General features: G+C 42.9%; 4 protein-coding genes across 6 annotated transcripts; 2 read left to right on the forward strand and 2 right to left on the reverse strand.

Moving 5' to 3' along the window:
- Nucleotides 1–73: 73 nt before the first annotated feature.
- On the reverse strand, nucleotides 74–13,191 carry Lis-1 (LisH and WD40 domain-containing Lis-1). The gene is made up of 7 exons (XM_070669823.1): nucleotides 13,036–13,191; nucleotides 8,798–8,942; nucleotides 4,136–4,289; nucleotides 3,821–4,027; nucleotides 3,299–3,709; nucleotides 2,872–3,220; nucleotides 74–2,731 (listed from the first exon to the last, which is right to left on the reverse strand). Exons 2-7 carry the CDS (start codon nucleotides 8,833–8,835, stop codon nucleotides 2,658–2,660), a joined length of 1,233 nt encoding a protein of 410 aa, XP_070525924.1. The 5' UTR covers nucleotides 8,836–8,942; nucleotides 13,036–13,191; the 3' UTR covers nucleotides 74–2,657.
- Nucleotides 13,192–13,350: 159 nt separating this feature from the next.
- Nucleotides 13,351–14,134, forward strand: LOC139110212 (SOSS complex subunit C homolog). The gene is made up of 3 exons (XM_070669847.1): nucleotides 13,351–13,676; nucleotides 13,773–13,897; nucleotides 13,978–14,134. Exons 1-3 carry the CDS (start codon nucleotides 13,649–13,651, stop codon nucleotides 14,128–14,130), a joined length of 306 nt encoding a protein of 101 aa, XP_070525948.1. The 5' UTR covers nucleotides 13,351–13,648; the 3' UTR covers nucleotides 14,131–14,134.
- Nucleotides 14,135–14,303: 169 nt separating this feature from the next.
- On the forward strand, nucleotides 14,304–15,032 carry LOC139110207 (rRNA N(6)-adenosine-methyltransferase Mettl5-like). Its single transcript, XM_070669840.1, has 2 exons — nucleotides 14,304–14,647; nucleotides 14,710–15,032. Exons 1-2 carry the CDS (start codon nucleotides 14,308–14,310, stop codon nucleotides 15,003–15,005), a joined length of 636 nt encoding a protein of 211 aa, XP_070525941.1. The 5' UTR covers nucleotides 14,304–14,307; the 3' UTR covers nucleotides 15,006–15,032.
- Nucleotides 14,605–18,674, reverse strand: Aldh7a1 (aldehyde dehydrogenase 7 family member A1). Of its 3 annotated transcripts, none has more exons than XM_070669811.1 (11): nucleotides 18,100–18,674; nucleotides 17,943–17,986; nucleotides 17,299–17,486; nucleotides 16,942–17,158; nucleotides 16,647–16,834; nucleotides 16,382–16,581; nucleotides 16,191–16,306; nucleotides 15,980–16,108; nucleotides 15,737–15,846; nucleotides 15,342–15,602; nucleotides 14,605–15,251 (listed from the first exon to the last, which is right to left on the reverse strand). In XM_070669811.1, exons 1-11 carry the CDS (start codon nucleotides 18,243–18,245, stop codon nucleotides 15,039–15,041), a joined length of 1,812 nt encoding a protein of 603 aa, XP_070525912.1. In that variant the 5' UTR covers nucleotides 18,246–18,674; the 3' UTR covers nucleotides 14,605–15,038. The 3 variants fall into 3 exon arrangements, with proteins under 3 accessions (XP_070525912.1, XP_070525911.1, XP_070525913.1); XM_070669810.1 differs by having other exon boundaries at nucleotides 17,299–17,489; XM_070669812.1 differs by having other exon boundaries at nucleotides 17,299–17,533; nucleotides 18,100–18,666.
- Between the last annotated feature and the right edge of the window lie 1,571 nt (nucleotides 18,675–20,245).

The following is a 20,245-nucleotide window of genomic DNA, read 5'->3' on the forward strand; positions in this document are numbered from 1 at the left end:
TTGTACGAGACTAGTAATTTTCCTACAAGGAGCACGCGTACCAGTTTTTAGGATAACAATAAACGTCCGCCAGTCCTGTGTATCACAAATGACGAAGAATACTTTATTGTAAATCTACTTGTCGATACCATTATTACCCAAGCAGGTAGAAAGCGGAGTCGCAGAAGCCATCGTGACGGATCTTATGACAGGCGACGCTACAACATGACTTTTCGTACTTTTCTCTTCATCCTTTCTTCTCTCTCTTTTTTTTATTATTTTTTTTTTTTTATTATTACATCATCTAAACACGTCACAGCGGTGTTTGAGTATGCGTCTCGCTTACAATGCTACGCTGCTACTTCTCTCTTTGTTCTATTGTACTATATAAAATACTGTCATGCACGTTGTCGATTAATATGCGGAGGGAAGGGTTCCTTAAACATACCGCTCTGAAGCCACGGAAATTTTTTCGGAGTACAACCGTTCGCGCGACCCTAGACGCATACTCGGACAACGGATTGATACCTGCAAAACGTAGAAAAAGAAATTATGCCGTCCCGAACACACGAAATGTAGGTGGATGACACTTGCAGCACATAACGATCTCATTGACAACTCTGTTTATTATTCACCAAAATAATTTAGTACCACATTAATTGAGGGGTACTTCTTCACGGGCGAGGGGGGGAGGGGAAAAATGGTTGGAGGATTTGTCGTCTCGTAGTCGGTTGAATGAACAGTAGGAGAAGGTAGCGATTCGGTAATTAAGTATTGAAAAAAAAATCATCCTTAATTAAACGATTATCAATTACTGATTCCTCTTTCTCTCTTTTGCGTATCGCACGTTTTATATACGTGCTCGAGTGTTCCTTCTTATTTCGAATGCCTGAAAAATCGGACGCCTTGCCTCTTGTATCTGCGTGTGCGTGTGAGTGTGTGTGTGTCGTGTATGTACGCGCTTATTTGTTGCGGGTATGTGTATCGATTATTAACTTCGCAGTTCTCGCCGAAGTTTCTTTTATCCTTATCCGCCTCCACTATCGTCTACATAATATCTGCGCTATCGCTAACACTAGTTAGAACTAAAAGATACAACTAGTACCATCTTCTCACTGGAAACCACGCAATGAACTACGCGCTTCTAAAAACTTTCACACGTTACGCCTCGCGGTCTCCTCTCCAATCTGCTCCACTCGGATGCTCCAATCTCAGTCATCGCATTCTCTAGATTCGGCCGCCCGTCGTAACATTCTTCTCGTTAACGCATCCTGATCGCAACGCCAGATATGTGCCAGAAGAATTTCCCATTGCCGTTCTACATTCCGGTTGTTCTTTCAATTCCAGATGATTTTCCGATTCGTTTCTACGTTGCGTTTTAAAATAAATGAGATTTTGGACGCTACGGCGTTGTATCGTTCTCATTTAACTCCGATCGACGGTCGTTCGAATCGAAGAGATTCTGATTTTGTCCCTGAACATGTGTAAATTTAATCAAGTTCCAAAGAGCCATGCCATTTCCAGAAAATCCGATCTACGCATGAACACGTAACATAGTAATTCCCTAAGACAGTTTTTGCCACTTTTTGTTCATCTATCATTGTCATCCGATTTATATATTACTCGCTACATTAGAGTACGTGTCCCAGAAAACGGTAATTATTAATGCGGCAAATGTGATAATAACTCAGGACACACGTGAGCCGACATTAGACGATCATTAACACTCGATACTTGTATGGTAAAAAGTCACTGTGTGTCTATACATGTGTATGTACGTGTATGTGTGTAAAATATGTATTTGTGTATTTGCGGGTAATATATATACTTACATATATATATAATATATATATTTGAGTAAAGAAGGAGCAACATCTTTCGTTTTCTTAAGAACTCTCGAGGAGAGCGCGCGGACAATTACAAGTGACAACGGAATCATTTGCTGTCATAGTTACGCGGTGGTGACGCCACAGCCGAAATGTTCGCCACTGCCGACAGAAAGTTTAAGAGATTCGCGTTCTTGCGTAAGGGTTCATAATCGAGGAGGACGATCCTCTTCGCTCGTGTACGTGTATGCGTGTACGTGTGTGTACGATCGGCTGGTAACTAATACTTTAACGGATACATTGCATAAGCAGGCGAAGAGAGTAAGAGTAAATCAAAGGCGAGTTATACGACTCGTCAACGACATTGAATTTTGCGCTGCGAGCAAAAAACGCGTGTATATATATGTACAGAATAATGCCTACTACAATTGCACAACTGCCTAAAGAAATATAACTCTTGTAATTGTATATGGCATTAGTGGCCTACGGTTACCGTAGGTGATCCGTAATGAGAACTCGTGGAAGCGTCCTCTCGATCGTTTGATCCCCGTAATCGTTTTTTCGATTCACTCTCCTCGAATAGTGCAGTTCATTGCCGTAAAACGATGTACTTTATAATATAATTACTAATTATACTTTATTTTATAAATTAATTAAAGAGCTCTTAACCATACGTGTTTATGTGTGTTTATGTATAATAATAATATTAATATTAATAGCATATGTACGATAACTTTTGTAGCAGCTTACTCTTTCGGCCGATTCCATTAAAATGGATGCGTCTTTTCTCTCGTTTTATACTTCCGTTCGCTTCCGTATACGACGTCCGACGGAAAATCTAAAATTCGGTGACTAGCGGCACTCCCAAATCTTCACCGTTTGATCGACGCTCCCGGTGACCACGTAAGGATGATTCTTGTGGAAATCTGTAACGAATTGCATGTACACGTGACAAACAAATTGATAATGATATCATTACCTGACTTATTTGATAGATTAATAATTAAATCGGATAAATGTTGCATAAATTGAATAAAAGATAAAGAAAAAAAAAAAATGCACGAACCAACAGAAGTGCAGAAGTGAAGGTGCGCTTCGAGCGTCTTCATCACTCGCTTATTACGCGTGTCCCAGACTCGCAGCGTCTTATCGTCGGATGCGCTGACGATAAACTTGCCACCAGGATGGAAGACGATGCATCGCACCCAGTTGTCGTGCCCGATAAGGCTAAAAAGACATACTCCAGCGCCGACGTCCCACACACGGATCATCTTGTCTCGTGAGCCGGAAGCAAGGAAAGGCCCTTCATGCGCGCCCTTGTTGTCCGCTCCGGCTGCCGCATTGATCGACGCTCTCGCGTTTTCCGGCGCCCATGCGATGCACTCCACCACATGTTCGTGTTCTCTGAACTCAACCTAGCGAGCCCAAACGACGTTGCGTTACGAACAAACATTAAGCAAGTTTTAAAAGAGAATAAGAATCGACTGAATTACCTTTGTTTCCTTCGTCGCTATGTGCCACACTCGAACAGTTTGATCGTTGGAGCAACTGGCAATGAGCTCACCGCAAGGGCTGACTCGCGCCATTCTCACCCACTCTCTGTGCCCTGTAAGCGTCTTAACACAGTACCCTGTCGCCACTTCCCAGATTTTAATGCTCTTATCCCTGGAGGCGCTCACAACGAAGTCACCCTGCGGCATGAACGCGACCGAGTTGACGTTGTGATCGTGACCGTGCATGGTCTTGACACAAGCAAACGACTGATGGAAATCCCACAGCTTGATGGACATGTCCGCGCTGCAGGAAGCGAGCAGCTTGCCCGAGACATCAAACGCGATGTCCTGCACACTGTCGGTGTGGCCCTTCAACGTTCTTTCGAAATCGCCGCTTTCAAAGTCCCATACCTTAAAGGATACAAGACGAATATATTAAAAATAGTATTTCCAGTTTAAAACTTAATTAAAAAAGCCCAGTTTTACAAGCAAACATTGTTGGCCACTTGCGTGCTCTCTCACCTTAATGGTCGCATCTTCGCTGGCAGATACTACAAGACTAAAAACCGGATGAAAAATAACTCTATTAATAGGAGCTCTGTGTCCGGATAGGCAGAACTTCTCCGGCGGCCTCGGTATCCATTCGGATGGCGATCTCTTGCCGCGCGTTGGTGCGCCTTCTATGAATTCCTTCTCAGCCTCGGAAAGTTTGGATTCCAGTTCCATTACCTGCAATGGATTACAATGTGAGTGTTCATAAAAACTCGATTAATGTAACACACTGTTAAAACGTCATAATAATAAAATAAAAAAAAAATTAAAATAAAGACGTCTTACCTTTTTCTGCAATCGTATAACTGAAGTCCACTTTTTCTCCAAGAGGCCTCCGTACTTCCTTTCCACTTCTCCCGGCATATCGGCTTCTTTCTTAAACGCCTCCAATGCATCTTGGTAGCCATTCGTGCTAAGGTAATCCGCGATCGCCTTATTTCTAAAAACATAAATTAGTTTCTTTTTACGATGAATGCGGAAACGTAGCGGGGAAAAAGTCGTGCTGTTCTTAATCGGTTTATTAATTCAGATATAAATAATATTCGAGGTTTTAGATGATTTCCTTCAAACTTTCTTGCTCGAGTACCTGCAGCTTTCTTACAAAGTAACAAGACCACGAGAGGATAGGAGAGAGAAGACGTGTGTGTTAGGTGATAGCTTTAATCGCCGATTGTTCCGCGTTGGCGTCGACCGCAGCCGCTTGTTTATGACGCGGAGATAAAGATAAAATGCCGTACCTGCGATCCAACACAATGAACGGGGAGAGAGAGGAGGCCGTGAGGCAGGTTGGATACGTGGGAAAGAGATTGAAAGTCGGGCAAACTTGTGCCAGGGTGAAAGGCCTCGAGACGGCCGTTCGTCTCTATCCACCTGACTACTCCACGTGACGGTAAATTATCGCTCGCGTGGTGCCTCGCGATCTCTGTTTCGCGCGTCTAACGTGCTTAACACGTGGTGCGTAGGAGCGACTCGCTCGTGTAATGGGAAAGGAAAAAGATAGAGAACAAGACCGTTTTGTCTTGGCAGAAAGCTAAATCACGCGCCGGCCACTTCCGCTATTCGCCTGCACTGCAATTCCGTAGGCTCGTTCGACATTCGTTTTAATCAATGAAGAAACGTTCGGATTCCGCGACGCGATTCCAGCCGAGAGTTGAAACAAAGCACGCTGATAAGAAAAAAAAATGATTCACACTGTTATATTTATATACATGTTCATTAAGCGCTTTTAAGGCAAGAATACGTGTAAAAAAAAATTATCTTGTCAACGGAGAGAAATTTCCATTTATAATAATGTAATTTGAATGCGTAGTACTGATTGAAAAAAAAACACTTAAGGTCGTGTAAAAACAGACCAGTAGGCTTTATCAGTCGTCAGCCGATACCAAGGCAAATTTGAACTTTGCATGAGTGATAGTAAAGCTGACGTTAAACTGGTAAAACAGTTCGAAGACTGAAAGTTATAAAAATGGAAAATAATCTTAGCTCGCAAACGACACGCTACTCTGCCCAGTTTATTTCTTCCTGCCTGCATCTCGAAGCCTACTTAATCAATTTTAAGGCATGTTCTTTTTTTATTTACACGCTGAACATTAAGGACAAAGAAGCGTAAAAAAAAAATTCTCACGTTTGAAAACTGTGCTGGGTAATTGAGACTTAAGTGTCCCAAAGATAAAAGAATCGAAACGTGTTAATAGGGTCTAAAAATAAAGATGCATTCACCGCTAATTGCTTTCTAGTGTTCAATTAACTTAGAATGGCGCAACGCATAGGCCTATGGACGTCATACTGTGATCCGCGGCGGCTAATTACGCACTAATTCGCGGAAAATTAAAGGGCCGACGTGGATAATGACGGAGGTAAGCTCGCAGGGTCGCTTAGCGGTGTGAGAAGGTCTGCGTTTGTTCACGCAGGACGTCCGCAGTGCGGCGACGATGCGTGTACGTTGCCGCAGGTACAAAAGTGGAAAAGAATGTTCCGAGTCAAGCAGGTAGGAATTATTGTCCCTGCGAGTACGGAAGGCGATTCGTCATCCAACACCCGCGCGTTGGATTCGGGCGAGGGGCACGGGAAAGCGTAGATTACGAGCAATCTCGTGACACAATGTCACGCACAGAGAAGGGAAAGAGCAAAAGAAAGACAAAAAAAATTTTTTCTATGAATACAAAGCGCTGTAACGGAGTATCGGTACGTTGTTCCGCAAGTGCGTGCCCTGGGGATCCCTGGACGAGCACCCATGCGAAAGCCGTGGCATTCGAAATTCACTCGTCCGGCGTACGTTTCATAATTTATTCCGCGAGCATTCCCGAGCCAGAGAGTAAGTATTCATTGCCGCAGGCTCAAGGTATTTACCCTCAGCACTGATGTTCGCAAATCGCATTATTATGGAAGCATCACGGAAAAAACGTTACTTCTCCTTTCGCGTCTATCCTCCTTCGATCGTACGATAATTCCTACACGAGTTCTTGCAGCAGCGCAAGGAATGAGAGTGCACTTCTACCGCTCGTTGAGAATTGTGGAACGTGACGATCGGAAAGAAGGAAGAAAAAAAAAAAGAAAAAAAAAAGAGCATTTGCGCTAACGTAAGATGATGTCTTTGCAGCATTAAGAACGACAAACAAAACGTTTTCCGGAAATTGGATGCTGACAAGCACGTCGTCTTCGTCGCGCTCGGGCACGAGCATAACGAATGCGAAGAACACCTGCAGCAGTAATCGAAATTAAACCCTGCCGCTCTCCGATCGTCTCTCCTCTCATCGTTCGTCGCATAAATTAAAGATAGAAGCCAGAAGAGGAGGTCAAGATTGCTACCGATGATACGATACGGCGCGTTTCGAGAGGTACTCTCGTATACAAAGATTGGAAGGATAGACGGCGAGTGTAACGGTACAATAGAATTTCGCAGCCGCGAAATTCTTTCTTCTTCTCTTCTCCTTCGCTCGGCAGCGAGTGCACGATGAATTGTGCGAAACATGTATTTTGGATTGCTACAGGAATACAGATTTTGCTATAGAGATGGTCCTGAGAGCAATAGCCTTTTCGCTGAGCACTTCGACCTTAAGGTGAGTGCCTTTAGAGATTTTATAATCATTTTAAAACAATTTCAGAACGAATAACCACGCGCTATTAATTACCACAAAAAAAATTACATACAAAATTTTTATAATTGTAAATTACAACAAATAATTTGTATAAAAGAAACGACATGTTAAAAAACCGCAGAGTTAAGACGGCCAACAAATCTTATAAAAATACTCAAAGATCGAACAGCTAGTTTACATTCATGTAAGTATCGACAAGTCGGATAACGATGAAACCACATGACTTCGGGCTTCCCTATCAAAAATGTTAATCGACCTATTATTCAACCCTCAGTATCAGTTTACGGAAAGCCCGGAAGTGAAAGTCACACGCCAGAGAGATCGTCTGGCTGGTCCACTCACTAGAAATTACACGTGCGCAGATCCTGAGGGCCGGAAGGTGTTCTTAAAAGGAAAACAACATGGATGCGCAAAGGTGCACCTGCATTAATCGATGAGAGCCCTCTTCTCCCTTTAGGCGGAGAGCCACCCCCTCATCCCCTTCTTGGTTCTATTCCGGGGATTCGCCGTCGCCGACTCATTCCACGGGAGCTATCGATCCCGCGGTTTGCGCGTGCTCGACAGACACCCTCGCCGTCCGACCACCGCCCCCGTTGTTCCCCGTAACACGTCCACCCACCAAGACCCGATCGACGAGCGATTTTGCGTCACAGGAACTAGTCGGCATAGATCGAGGATGCGATCGATGCCGACGGTGTCCTCGTTTGACGTCGCGGTGCCACGTTGTTCCCACGACGAAGACGAAACGAAACCGACGAATTAATTATAAAAGTTAACTTAAATAATCCAGAAGACTGACGCAGTCGTCTGAAAGAAAGGAAAGATCTGAAGGAATATCAAGAAATTCTAATCTAACGCAATCTGAGAACATTTTTCCATATCAGAAACACCGAGTTATTATTTATCGCGAACGTATTTCAAACATGTTCTCCGAGACCTGTGGTCTTGTCAGAAAGAAAGATTCGGCCGCCTTACAATCGCGAAACAACAAGGAGAACTGACCGGTGACGCAAAAACATGCGTTTCATTGAAAGATAAGCATGAATTGGGACGTGGCGAGATAATGGAGAGATGATTGGCGACATTCGATTCTCCCGCGTATGTACGCGGGACATCTCTTGAACAGGAAACTCAGTAACGCGAAGCGAATGCTCGACGAGCTGAAGAACAACTTGTGGGAATTATTATTTGCCCGTGAATGAGTCATCTACGGTGGGCCTTCCAACTTCTCCATGTGAAATCAAAGCCATGAGAGAATTCAAGAGCGATCAGCTCTCGCACCTTCATGCGCCCACGATTATGCGAAATGTAATAAACCACTTACATAGTTAGCCTCATTACGACTCAATGCCAATTAACGATGCCAAGGTGGAAAAAGATTGCTTCATTATGACACGTACCTAGAACGCTTTGCATTTTCAAATAAAAGCTTGTAAAAGGTTCGAATAACAGAAAAACGAAATTAACAAATCCAAACTAAATGCAGGCAGGACTTGAAAGTTTCCTGACAGTTGCCTGAAATTCTAGACGCGTATTCGCGAGGAATTTTATGTGAATAAACTACGTTCCTCGTGTAACGCGAGGAAAAAGATCGAAGCTATTATTGCAGAAAGGAACTTTGGCGTGGGCGGTGTGAAACCTTGTGCATTTTCTCGATTGATCCGTTCCACGGACTATACGTGCGCTCGCGTATCAACCCCTAGAAACTCGGAAAGAGAGAGACAAGAACAGGTTGACTGAGGGAAGAGATTGAGGGAAGCCGTTAAACGTATAAACGTCGTAACCGGGAACATGCAAACCGGCGTATCGCCAAGTGTTTTATGATATAATATACGTTAGGTCAACTTACAACTCCTCCCTCTGACGTTGAGACAGCACCATTTTCATGATCCTCGTGTATGACCTAGCTGGATACCTCGATGGTGATTCCGTGGAGCGCGACTAGCTCTTCCAGTCACCTCTTAATGATCTCAGTGTCCCGCCATCAGAATTTCCTGTAACAGAAAATTACAATAAGCGTCAATTAAATGCGTACGTTTATATTTAATTAATTTTGTTTTTTTTTGTACACGAGCGACTTGATAATACCCGTAAAACTTCAAATAAAAATTTTTGCATAATTTTGAATTAATTATACAAGAGAAAGAAAGGTATTCCGTTCGCCTTGGGATAAAATTACTCGGGGAGAAAAAAAAATCTTGCTCCGAATAGCCTTGTTTAAGGCTATTTGTCAACGGCAACGAAGTAATATAATACGTAATAAAAATAATTGGCGCATTTTCAGTCTTGGACAGAAAAATTATATCGAGAAAAAAGTATTTCAGAGTACGTTCTATCTGTTGCATTTCGTGTCTAATATACGTCGCCTCGGCAGCAATATTCTTTTTTTTTTATCCTGTTAATTGAGTGTACGGCAGCGAACTCGTGAGAGTCGACCATGCCGAATTGTTTCTACGGGATTAATACAACGCGCGCGCACACAATGCGTCTGAAATCAATGTCGTGGTTTATTTTACTTTCCATCATCGCGGGAGAGAAACCCGTTGCAGGTCTCGCCCGCTCTCGCCGCGCGGAACCACTTTGCGAGCTTTCGTCGCGCTCACGGAAAGCGGCCGTCCGTTTCGCGGGGCCGAGCTTGGGACTCGACGCCGCGATTTCGCCCGGATCGATAGCACTTTTTCACCGTCCCGCACGAAAGCGAAAGGCGGTTTGAAAAGTGAAGCTCGAAATCACGACGCTGACGCTGGCGGTAATGAACGCGATCACGAAAACGCAAGATTTTTTTTTTTTACCTGGAACCGAGCGAGCCGACAAACGCCTAACGACGCAGAAACGGTTTATGCCCCGTTGAATCACGGCGTCAACTGCCGATCATTACCCTATCGCGTGAACGTGGAAAATTAAATACGCAGTTTCCTGCCAAGTTGCGAAACGAAAATCGATACGCAGGGAGAGAAATTGCTGTGCAATTTCACCGATTTGAATGTTTGAACGAAATGCACCGTAATCATATGAGTAGCTCGGAAAATTAGTGCGTACATCGTACTTGCATTGATAATATCTAAACGCAAAAATAATCAAGGACTAGATAGCGCGAAGGGATTAAATATTGACTAATGTTTTTTTTTCGGATCGCTGAGTGACGGTAATGAATCATGAGCTCTCGGAGTATCGGTCTTTACGGTACGTAACCAGAGCCGGTGATGTAAATCGCGAAATCTAAAGGAGAGAAACGGTCAGGAGGAAGGACCTTGACAGTCGTAAAGGTGCGCGGCGTCGGCGCAGCGTCGTTTCCACGATGGTTATCGCCACGATGCGCCGTGATCGATAAACCGGCATGGCACAGCACGCCCACCCCCGACAGTCAGCGTATATTTTCGCTTTGCGGTGCATTTAAATATTCATAACGGCCTCTTTCCACCTCGTAACACCGTCTCGTTGTTAAAAAGCCCGATGTTGACGCATAATTGGGATAATCCCGGGAAAGATCGCAGACGGGGCCCTCCTATCGGTACCTTCAACGCACACAATGAATAATGAGGCGACTGGGCGGAAAAGGACTAACGAAATAGGTAAAGGGGAGTAGAGAAGAGTAATAAATGTAAGAATATACCTCTCGCTCAGCGACGGTATGCGGTGAACATGAATGGACAGATACTAGCCCGAGTAACGTCGATACACGAGAAACTGGATCCCTGCCTCCGCGCGCAAATGCAACGCGGCCGCAAGTCGCCGTGAAAAGTCGAAAGTACCGCCTAGGAGAAGGATACACGTAATTTACGACGTCCTTGCCGCGTACGGCACGGTAATGCGGCGTTACCGCGGCAGGGATACCTCTCGAGGCCCTCGCCCGTTCAACCCTAGGCGGTCAAAGGCCCTCCCCCTCGGGATATCCAAAAGCACGAGGTCTACTTTCATCATTTTTCTGCGGTCTAAAGTAATTTTCGCGGACGGCACGATTTTATTTACGATTTGCGAAACTGTCGAGGAAGTCATCTGCTAGATTCCACTGAATCATCACGCATCATTAACTTGCTTAAGAACACCTTTTTCTTTTCAATTTGAACTTAAACACCGATTTCTCAAGTCTATCGCGATAGTTTATACTCCTTTGTAGCATCGTGCGAGCGTTAGGCGCTGCTTGCGTACGGTAAAGATATAATAAAAATTGAACCACGAGGCGGCGGCTCTTATCACAGGCAATCGCTCTTTCTATGTACCGTCTTGGCCGATCGATCCTTGGATTAGCTAGCTCGTACGCTGCATAGCAGTTACATTTCCGGGATCATCGGTCCAGGCAAACGACTACTGGCTTTCCTGACCTCGCGCTCCTACAATCTACCTGCTTCGTGCTTCTCCCTTGCTTCTCTATTACGAGCGATAGAAACAAAGATCTACCTGAATCGTTCGGGAACATGTCGAGTAAGTTAAAAACCTGGTTAAAAAAGAAATATAAAAAATATAAAATTCCGTTGTAAAACTCAATTACATCAAGACTGTCGTCGCACGATTTGTTTATCGATAAAATCGACGCGATTTGCTTCGCGGCTGTCTACGTGCTAACGTGTTAAATAGATAATTCCGTCCAGCTACTCAGATAAGCTTAAACAAATTCAAAACGGAAATAATGCGGAAAAGTTTACGTTCACTGCTGCATGCAGCGTTTAAACAGTTTCGAATCTCAGCTCGCGAATAATTAACGTGCGAAAGCTTAGCGGGGTATCTGTGTCGTTGGATCTGCTATCCGCAGGACAATCGCGATTTTAATCGGCACGCCTGTGCGCGACTCATTTGTCAAGAATCCGACGGCGAGACGCGTGTCTCGTTATTCACGTCGCGCAATTAAGCAGCTGACGCGGTCGCGAATACGGAAGCAGGGTGATGATCCTGAGGGATTTTTAGGACTTCCGGATGGATTTTTTTTTTTGTGTCACCGGTTTTGCGGCAGGAAAGTCGATCGCACGATACCTGAGAAAGTTGGCTTACGTACGTGTCACTCTCGAGGCGTGCAATTTAAGCGTATGACAGACGAGTGACTGGCTGACGTCGCAGGGAGGTAAATGATCGGTGCGTGTGTCTAGGAGTTGTACGATCCTTAAGGAAACTTGATTGGCTTCGGTGTGGGGATGTGCTCTGGACTGTCTTAGTGGCAGCTTGCCTTCGTAAGGTATACGCTCGGGGAAATTTCAGGCGGGATATTCCTGGAGAAAGCACAACATGTTTAAATTGCGAGTATTGAAATGAAAATCAAGATGCTGCGAACCAACAAAAAAAAAAAAAACATGACTATTACGGCATCTTTTTAGAAAGAGAAAAAGAGAGGTCCGAGGCGTAAAAGTTCAAGAGGATAAAAATAATGAAACGGCGATCGATGGAACCCGAGATTCGGGCGTCCTCGATCGCAAGCAGAAAGAGAGACAGACAGAGGAGAGAGCGTAGTTCGATGACAGCTGATCGCGCATTACCGCAATTGTCTGTCAAAGTGGCTCGCACGTAATTCGGTGGATGAAACTAGGAGGGCATGGCGCCGTCACCCGAAACGTTTCTTTCTCGCGGCGGAGGTTGCCGCGACGCAGCGACGGTGGTCGCGGCGCGAGGTCGCGGAGAAAATCAATTCGCCTGGTGACGTGCGACGCGCGTAGTTCGTCCGCGGACGACGGTACCGTCCCTCTCTGGAGGGTTCTCTCTCCTTCTCGCTCCCTCTTTCTTTCTCGCTCTCGCGCGCGCGACGAGTCGCGTTCCGAGGAATTCCCTCGAGACGTCGCGACGACATCGTCCGCCACGGGGATGGGACGCTAACGTCGCGCGGACGCGCGGCCGTTGACGCAATTTTCCCGTCGACGGGCGTAACGCACCGAATTTGAAGTCACGATATGCGGGATGACCGTTTGTTGTAGATCGCGCACGGCCATTTTGCCAGAACCCGTCACTGCTGCCGCCGCCGCCGCCTCCGCTTCTCTCTCGCCACACCGGCCCCGCTTTCGACGCCCCCCTTCTCACCCCTCTCGAGATTCTCACGGGGGATTCCTCGTCGCCACCGCGAGGTTCCCGTCGTCTGCAAATCTACCCCTCGGCGCAAATACTCACGTTTATTTCACGGAACAGCAGTGACCGCGGGACCTTCTGCGTCGGGAGCGACGACGTGAATTTACGCGTGAAAACCGGGACGACCGCCAACTATCGGTGAACACCTCGGGATCACTTCTGCGATCGGACTGGCCCCCGCGAGGTGGCGTCGACGCACTTCCAACGCATGCGCCGCCCTGGGTCGAAATATGCTAATGATCTATGTGGCGCCAACACAGCCCTAGACGGCACTTTATTAAATCTTAGGCTCTTCAAGCGGATACGAGCACCCTCTAGCACTAAAATTTCAAAACTTGTAGCTATCAATCGAAGAAATTACATGACTTAGTTCCGCCGGTTGTGTTTAGAAGGCCAGAAGGTTATAACAAAATATTAAGATTTTATTTAAATGAATTAGTGTAAAAGTGACGATGCAAAAGTTAAACTACGTTGTTTAGTATTGTTAAAATACGGCAATGTATTTTTTTAAATTGTTATTTTACCTTAGGAAGTGTATTTCTTAAGATTTTCGTTCCATTAACCACTCGAGAAGGTTAAGTTCAATATATAATAATACAACAACTTGTACGTACCTGGTTGATTTACATATTATTGAATTATTTATGTAAATTTGATGGCTTTTTCACAGTCAAATTCAAGAGGTAATTCTAAGAGAATAATGCATTATTTTCTTGTTCCACATTTTATAGTTTTTCATTATTTTTCCACACATTTTTAATTTCCCATTTTGCTTATAGAATTGCAGAATAGAAAGATTTTGGAGGAGCTACAGCTGAAAAAGCAGATGCTTCTGAAGCAGGGAGTTACACCAGCCTTAAATACTTCATTAGGAGTTGCATCAACTGGTTCTGTATCAAATATAGTAGGTTTATTTTATAAAACAATAGTGAAATTTTTACTTTTATTAAATAGAATTATAACATAATTTATTGTTTGTTATAGGCAACTCAATCTAATGATGGTGTAACAATGAGTGCATCACAAAGAGCAGCATTGCATAATGCTCATGCAGCTTCTTTTGGATATTTTGTTACACAGGATTCTTCCTTTGGAAATCTAATATTACCAGTTCTCCCTAGATTTGACAATAAATGAATCTGCCTTTTATAAAGGTATAAATGTATACAAACAATTAAATGTTATTTAGAACTATACACTAATAACATTAATAAGATTCTCATTTATCAAGGAATTAAATCATTGTTTCATATATCAATATCTATAGAGATAAGACTCTTGTGGAAATCACAGTTGATAGTTTTTAAGTTGATAATGGCTGGGCTCAGACTTCGTCAATTGGAGGAGTATCTGCAGCAGTTAGATGTATTTGAAAACCCAAAAATTTCACTTGAACAGTATGCCACCAGTGCACATATTGCCTCTCATTTATTATATACTGCACAGTCACAGTTTAATGACATAGAAGGTAAAAATGTAGCAGATTTAGGCTCCGGATGTGGGACATTGTCATTAGGTGCCAAAATGCTTGGTGCTGAATATGTAATTGGATTTGAAATAGATTCTGATGCAATCGATATACAGTACAAAAACTGTAGTGACTTAGAACTCTTTGTCGAAATAATACAATGTGATGTATTGCAATATTTACCAGGTATTTATACATATATAAAAATATCATCGTTTTGTTAATATTAAATGCGTTTTATATTACAGGAAAATTCGAAAAGTACTTTGATACTGTTATAATGAATCCACCATTCGGTACCAAAAACAATGCCGGCATCGACATAAAGTTCCTGGAAACGGCAATCAAACTTTCCACTAACGCAGTTTACTCTCTGCATAAGAGCAGTACACGGGATTACGTTCTATCGAAGGCAATGCAGCTCGGCGCAAGAGGAACAGTGATAGCTGAACTCAGATATGACTTGCCAAGAGCTTATAAATTTCATAAGAAAGCGTCCGTCGACATTCAAGTGGATTTTATACGATTTGAATTAAAGCACTGACTCTTAAAAAAAAAAAAAAAAGAAAAATTGAGTTTATTCAAATTTGATGCCCTGAGCTAAAGGTAGCTCGTTCCCGTAATTGATCGTGATGGTGGCACGTCTCATGTAATGTTTCCATGCGTCACTGCCACTTTCGCGACCTCCACCTGTAGCTTTTTCACCGCCAAACGCGCCGCCTATCTCGGCGCCGCTGGTACCGATGTTGACGTTAACTATTCCGCAATCTGATCCGTGAGGGCCGATCCACTGTGTGAGAAATGATATTCGATAAGTTATCTTGAGTGATTTTTTTTACACTTAATATTATAACGCATTTTCAACAACATATTTTTATACCTGAAATACATTTCCAATACTTTTAGTAAAAAGACTACTGCTCAATCCTTGTTCTACACTATTATTAAGGTCAATAGCTTCTTCCAGAGAGTTCGCCTCTAAGATGTACACAATCGGAGCAAAAGTTTCTTGTTGCACCACCTCTGCACTAACCGGCAAACCCGAAATAATCGTCGGCTCGACATAAAAACCAGCTCGCTCTATTTGTTTTCCACCGAATTCTATCGTCCCACCGGTCTTTACAGCTTTCTGAATTGTTGCCTGCAATAAAACATATAAAAATAATTAAAAAAAGCTGTCTTTTCTTTTTGTAGGTAAGTACAAATATATATATAAAAATGAAAAAGTTTCAATGAATATTTTATTTAAAAATAATTTTTTATTTTTACGCGTACTTTATATGCGTCAACTGCTGCTTGATTGTGCAACGGTCCATAAAGCACACCGTCATCTAATGGGTCTCCGACTCTTTCCAATATGCTTTTATATGCCGTTTTTAGTTTTCCTATAAATTTATATATAACAATTAATTTTTCAATTATTCTAATTATAATTTTTTTTCGCCTTTATCGCAAATATTTCCGGCAAATGCAATGTTTTAAAACTTTTAGTTAGCCCATTTCTATATTTATACTTACCTAAAAATTCATTTTTTATTTTTTTGTGCAGTATTAATCTTCGGGTAGTGGTACATCTTTGTCCGGCTGTTCCAACGCATGAGAAGACCGCTGCTCTCACTGCCATTTCTAAATCGGCATCCTGTGCAACTGTTAACAAACAAGAAATAGTTACAAATTATTTATGACATTAAGCAGTATTAGAAAATTATTATTTTAAAATTCTACGCACTGATTAATGCGTTGTTACCACCAAGTTCCAATAGAGATCTTCCAAATCTTTGCTGAACTTTAAGAGCCACTTGTCTTCCCACGTTTGTGCTTCCGGTAAACGAAACGAGAGGTACCCTAATGACAATTGTTACCAATCTCTTTAATATCCTGTTAGATACAATAATATAGTAAATCTAAATCAGAACTGACCGTTTGTCGTTCACGAGAGTCTCTCCGACTTCCGGTCCACCCGTGATTAAGGATGCGACGGAACCCGGGATACCATTGCGTTCCAAGACACTCGCAATTATCTTTGTGGTTGCGATGGCTACTAAAGATGTGCTCGACGCTTCTTTCCAGACGATTGTGTTACCACAAACCATAGCGATAGCGCTGTTCCAGCCATATACCTGAAATGATTCAGTAAATTGTGTTGAGTTGAATAATCGTAAGATTTTCTAAAAATTATATTTACCGCAATGGGAAAATTGAAGGCGGAGATGACTCCGACTACGCCCAAGGGATTCCATTTTTCTAGAAGCGCGTGATTTTTTCTTTCCGATGGAAATAAACTACCGGGTAATGTCCGCGATAAGCCGACCGCATAATCACATATATCAATGAATTCCTGGACCTCGCCTATGCCTTCTGGTAATATCTTTCCTATGAATAATACCCTCTGTATTAATTATGAATAAATATATACCATGATCATGCTGGAATTATAAGCTGTTGTAACAAATCAAAGTATTATTTATACGATAAGTTACCCATTTCTAAAGATACTAAGCGTCCCAACGGTTCCAAATTTCTCCTAAGTTCATCTCCAATTTGCCGTACGATATCGCCTCTGACTGGCATTGGAATAGCTGCCCATTGCGGCCAAGCTTTGCGCGCTTCTGTTACAGCATTGCTAGCTTCTTGCGGTGTGGACTCGCGTACTTTCGCTATCACTTTGCCGGTTGCCGGCGATATCGATTCTACCAACTGTATTTAATATTAACACGATTAATTGTACTTATTTAATTATTTTACAGTATACGTTTAATGCTCTGTTATACTACAAATTTTCCATAATGTACAAATTTATTATCTATTTCGATAAGATGAGATTTAACGTTGCATACCTTGCCAGATCCTCCCCACCTTCCGTCATAGAGACCAGGATTTTCGACATTGATGCCCAATTGCTTTAAAAATCCGTACTTTGGATCGGTCACTAAATGTCTCGTCATTTTGGATTGAGAAATGTAGCAACCACTTTTTCGTAACAATAAGCGTGACATTGTCAGCCACTTGTTATTGACTGATCCAGCTGCTGAGTGGGAAGTTAATAAAACAGATCGGGTTATCAGACTGGCGCTGTTTATTGAGAGAAAGAGAGGGAAGAGAGAAAGCCGATAAGAAAACGAAATTATCTTTGCTCCGTATCTGACAATAACGACAAATAAGAAATGTGCTATTAGCACCTTAAATCATTGTGATAAAACATAAACGTATCGTTTTCTAGCTGTTTTTTTTTTGCTATCTTTATCATTTTGTTGTAGAATAAATTACTTTTGTACAATTTGGCGTAATAAATAAATAAACAGAAAATTTTTTTACTTTTTAAAATATGCACATTTATAGATACCGGAACACACGCTTTGCGTGCGCTATTTTTCTGAAGGTCCCAATTCGTGTGCGTTATTATAATTGAGTAATGATAGTCGACATGTTATCTGTTCAAGAAACCTGATTACAAATTACGAAAAAAAATCATGGGACTTACTAATCTGCATGAGGTTCAACGAAGTTGTAGAGTTCTTCCGGTGACTGTAACATAAAATAAAAAATATTAATGTAGACATAACGATATATCAGTTAATAAATTTAATAAAAAAAAAGGTTTTTTCTAAAAATTTTACTAAAAAAAAATTTATATTTACCTATAAGTTGCTCCACCGATGCATGATGCCCATCCTGAGCCTGCTCCTCTTTCAGATGGAACGTGACGAACCATCTTTCCACGCTTTGGACACTCGCGAGATGGTCTACGACACTCCCGACCGTCAAATCCTCGAATTCGACACATCTTACGAGCTACGACGTGAAGCAAAGGTTAAGATTACGCCTGGTGCCGCGACATTTTCGTTTCTCTCATACGCAGTAACACGAGTACGCAGCAGTGGTCGCAGATTTTAGACGGGCAACATACGCACATTAAACACAATGCCGTGTCCGTGTGTGCCCGTAGCGCCTGCCTCGGACGCAGAGAGTCGAACTCGGAATCGCGGCTTCCACGCGTACAGATATAGAGACTCGTCCGTGTGAAGCCAGCGTTTCGGCTGCCGTCGGATAGAAAAAAAGGCCAGAACTATACACTGTCTGTCCTACTCTTTCGCGGCGTCGCCGGCAGTTATCACAGATTCGCTTCACACTAACATCACCGAGTTATAAGATGAGAGCAGAAATATAAACTTAACAGTAAAATAAAAAGATTTTGTAATCCTGGGCCTCCTCCTTCTCCTCTCAGGATGTCTGCGGAATGTCGGGTCGGTCCTTCCTTCAATGCCGGAGTATTATCTGAAACAGAAAAATTACAATTAATATTCTGTTCTGTTAGATGTCTTATTGAGCTATCTTATTTCTTGAATCAAGATTAAAAATTTAACGAGAAAGGCGGTAACGCGTTCTGAAGCGCGGTAGAAATAAAACGCGGGATAGTGAATATCCGCGGGATAGAAATTATAATTAATATTTTGTTTTATTCGATGATTATTGAGCTATTGATTTCTCAAGTCAAATTCAAAAATTTAACGAAAAAGGTGGTTGCGTGTTTTGAATAACGGTAAAGATAAAAAGCGGGATAGTGAATACCCCCCGGTGGGGGTAACACAAGGGGGGTAAAGAATATCCCGCGCGATAGTAGGGAAAACATTGAAGGGGTTGGGGGAAGTTTTCGCGGTCATTCTACCGACGACTTTTGACCGCGCAACAAGGTGACGCGGACCTTGCTTGAAGTGACAGTTAGATTCTTGTGTCGGGATCCAAGGTTAATAGGAAGTGTCGTGGACTATCCCGCGAGTGTCTACCGCGGTAGGAATATTTTATATCGCGGCGCGTTTTATACCGGTGCTTCGTGCAAGTTTTGTGTCGTTCGTTACACCGACCGAAGGATTAAAGTGACAGTTAGACCGCGCTTACGTCTCAGGGTCGTGTTTAAAGATTTAACGGAAGTGTCGTGAATATCCCGCGAGTGATCTAGTGCGCGGAGAACGTTATTTTATTATAAAACAAGGATGCTTTTTCGTGATCGGAATATTGTTTCGCGCTTTCGGGATATAGTAATTCGCGTTTTAATTTATTTTTTAATTGATCGTCGTACAGCCGGAGTACGCGTTATCTCTTGCGGAGTGTCGATTTTCTGTCTGGTAAGACGTGCTAATAGTGTATAGTGACCGGCAATGATGACCTGACACACTGTGGTGACAGCGGCTTACGCGCGTGAGTTAGGGTGGAGTGCGTTAGGCCTTACCGCGGATCGTGTACGTGAACCTTGGAGTATCGAGAGAAGCGAGAGAACGAGGAAAAGTTGGAAGGCATCTTCATGTTCTGTTCTGTTCGCGACCGTGCGTGTGAGAGAGAACGCATGAGTGATCGCTAAGAAATCATTATAGGCGCCTCTAATGATTTCTTAGCGATCACTCGTGCTCTCTCACATGCACGGTCGCGAACAGAACAGAGCATGAAGATGCCTTCCTTCAACCCTCGTTTTCTCGTTTCTTTCGGTACTTCAGGACTCACGTACGCGATCCGCGGTAAGGCCTGACGCACTTTACCCTAGCTTACGCGCGTTAATCGCCGTTGCCGCAATGAGTCATGCCGTTATTAAAGGTCACTACTATTACATGCAATTCGGGAAACGGTATCTTCTGCTTGAGAGATTCGCGTTACGTCGGATTGTGCGATGCGTATTTTAGTATTTTTTAATTTCTATTTGAACAATTTTTCCTTGTTTTATGATAAGTTACGCTCTAAGTGACAATGTAATAAAGTGCGCGGTGAATATGAGTCATAGTGTTATGAAGTGCG

This window comes from Cardiocondyla obscurior, linkage group LG19 (assembly GCF_019399895.1).
Source record: "Cardiocondyla obscurior isolate alpha-2009 linkage group LG19, Cobs3.1, whole genome shotgun sequence".
In the NCBI taxonomy this organism is placed as follows: domain Eukaryota; kingdom Metazoa; phylum Arthropoda; class Insecta; order Hymenoptera; family Formicidae; genus Cardiocondyla; species Cardiocondyla obscurior.

Coding starts and splice junctions, on each gene's coding strand:
- Lis-1 (XM_070669823.1), bottom strand. CDS start 8,835: ATGAAAATGGTGCTGTCTCAACGTCAGAGGGAGGAGTT. Junction 4,028..4,135: donor TTATACGATTGCAGAAAAAG/GTAAGACGTCTT, acceptor AATCCATTGCAG/GTAATGGAACTGGAATCCAA. Junction 2,732..2,871: donor TCACTTCTGCACTTCTGTTG/GTTCGTGCATTT, acceptor AATTCGTTACAG/ATTTCCACAAGAATCATCCT.
- LOC139110212 (XM_070669847.1), top strand. CDS start 13,649: ATGGCTTTTTCACAGTCAAATTCAAGAG. Junction 13,677..13,772: donor TTCACAGTCAAATTCAAGAG/GTAATTCTAAGA, acceptor TTTTGCTTATAG/AATTGCAGAATAGAAAGATT. Junction 13,898..13,977: donor CTGGTTCTGTATCAAATATA/GTAGGTTTATTT, acceptor TGTTTGTTATAG/GCAACTCAATCTAATGATGG.
- LOC139110207 (XM_070669840.1), top strand. CDS start 14,308: ATGGCTGGGCTCAGACTTCGTCAATTGGAGGAGTATCTGCAGCAGTTA. Junction 14,648..14,709: donor TGTATTGCAATATTTACCAG/GTATTTATACAT, acceptor TTTATATTACAG/GAAAATTCGAAAAGTACTTT.
- Aldh7a1 (XM_070669810.1), bottom strand. CDS start 18,245: ATGTGTCGAATTCGAGGATTTGACGGTCGGGAGTGTCGTAGACCATCT. Junction 16,582..16,646: donor CCTTCAATTTTCCCATTGCG/GTAAATATAATT, acceptor GAATCATTTCAG/GTATATGGCTGGAACAGCGC. Junction 16,109..16,190: donor TGGTAACAACGCATTAATCA/GTGCGTAGAATT, acceptor GTTTGTTAACAG/TTGCACAGGATGCCGATTTA.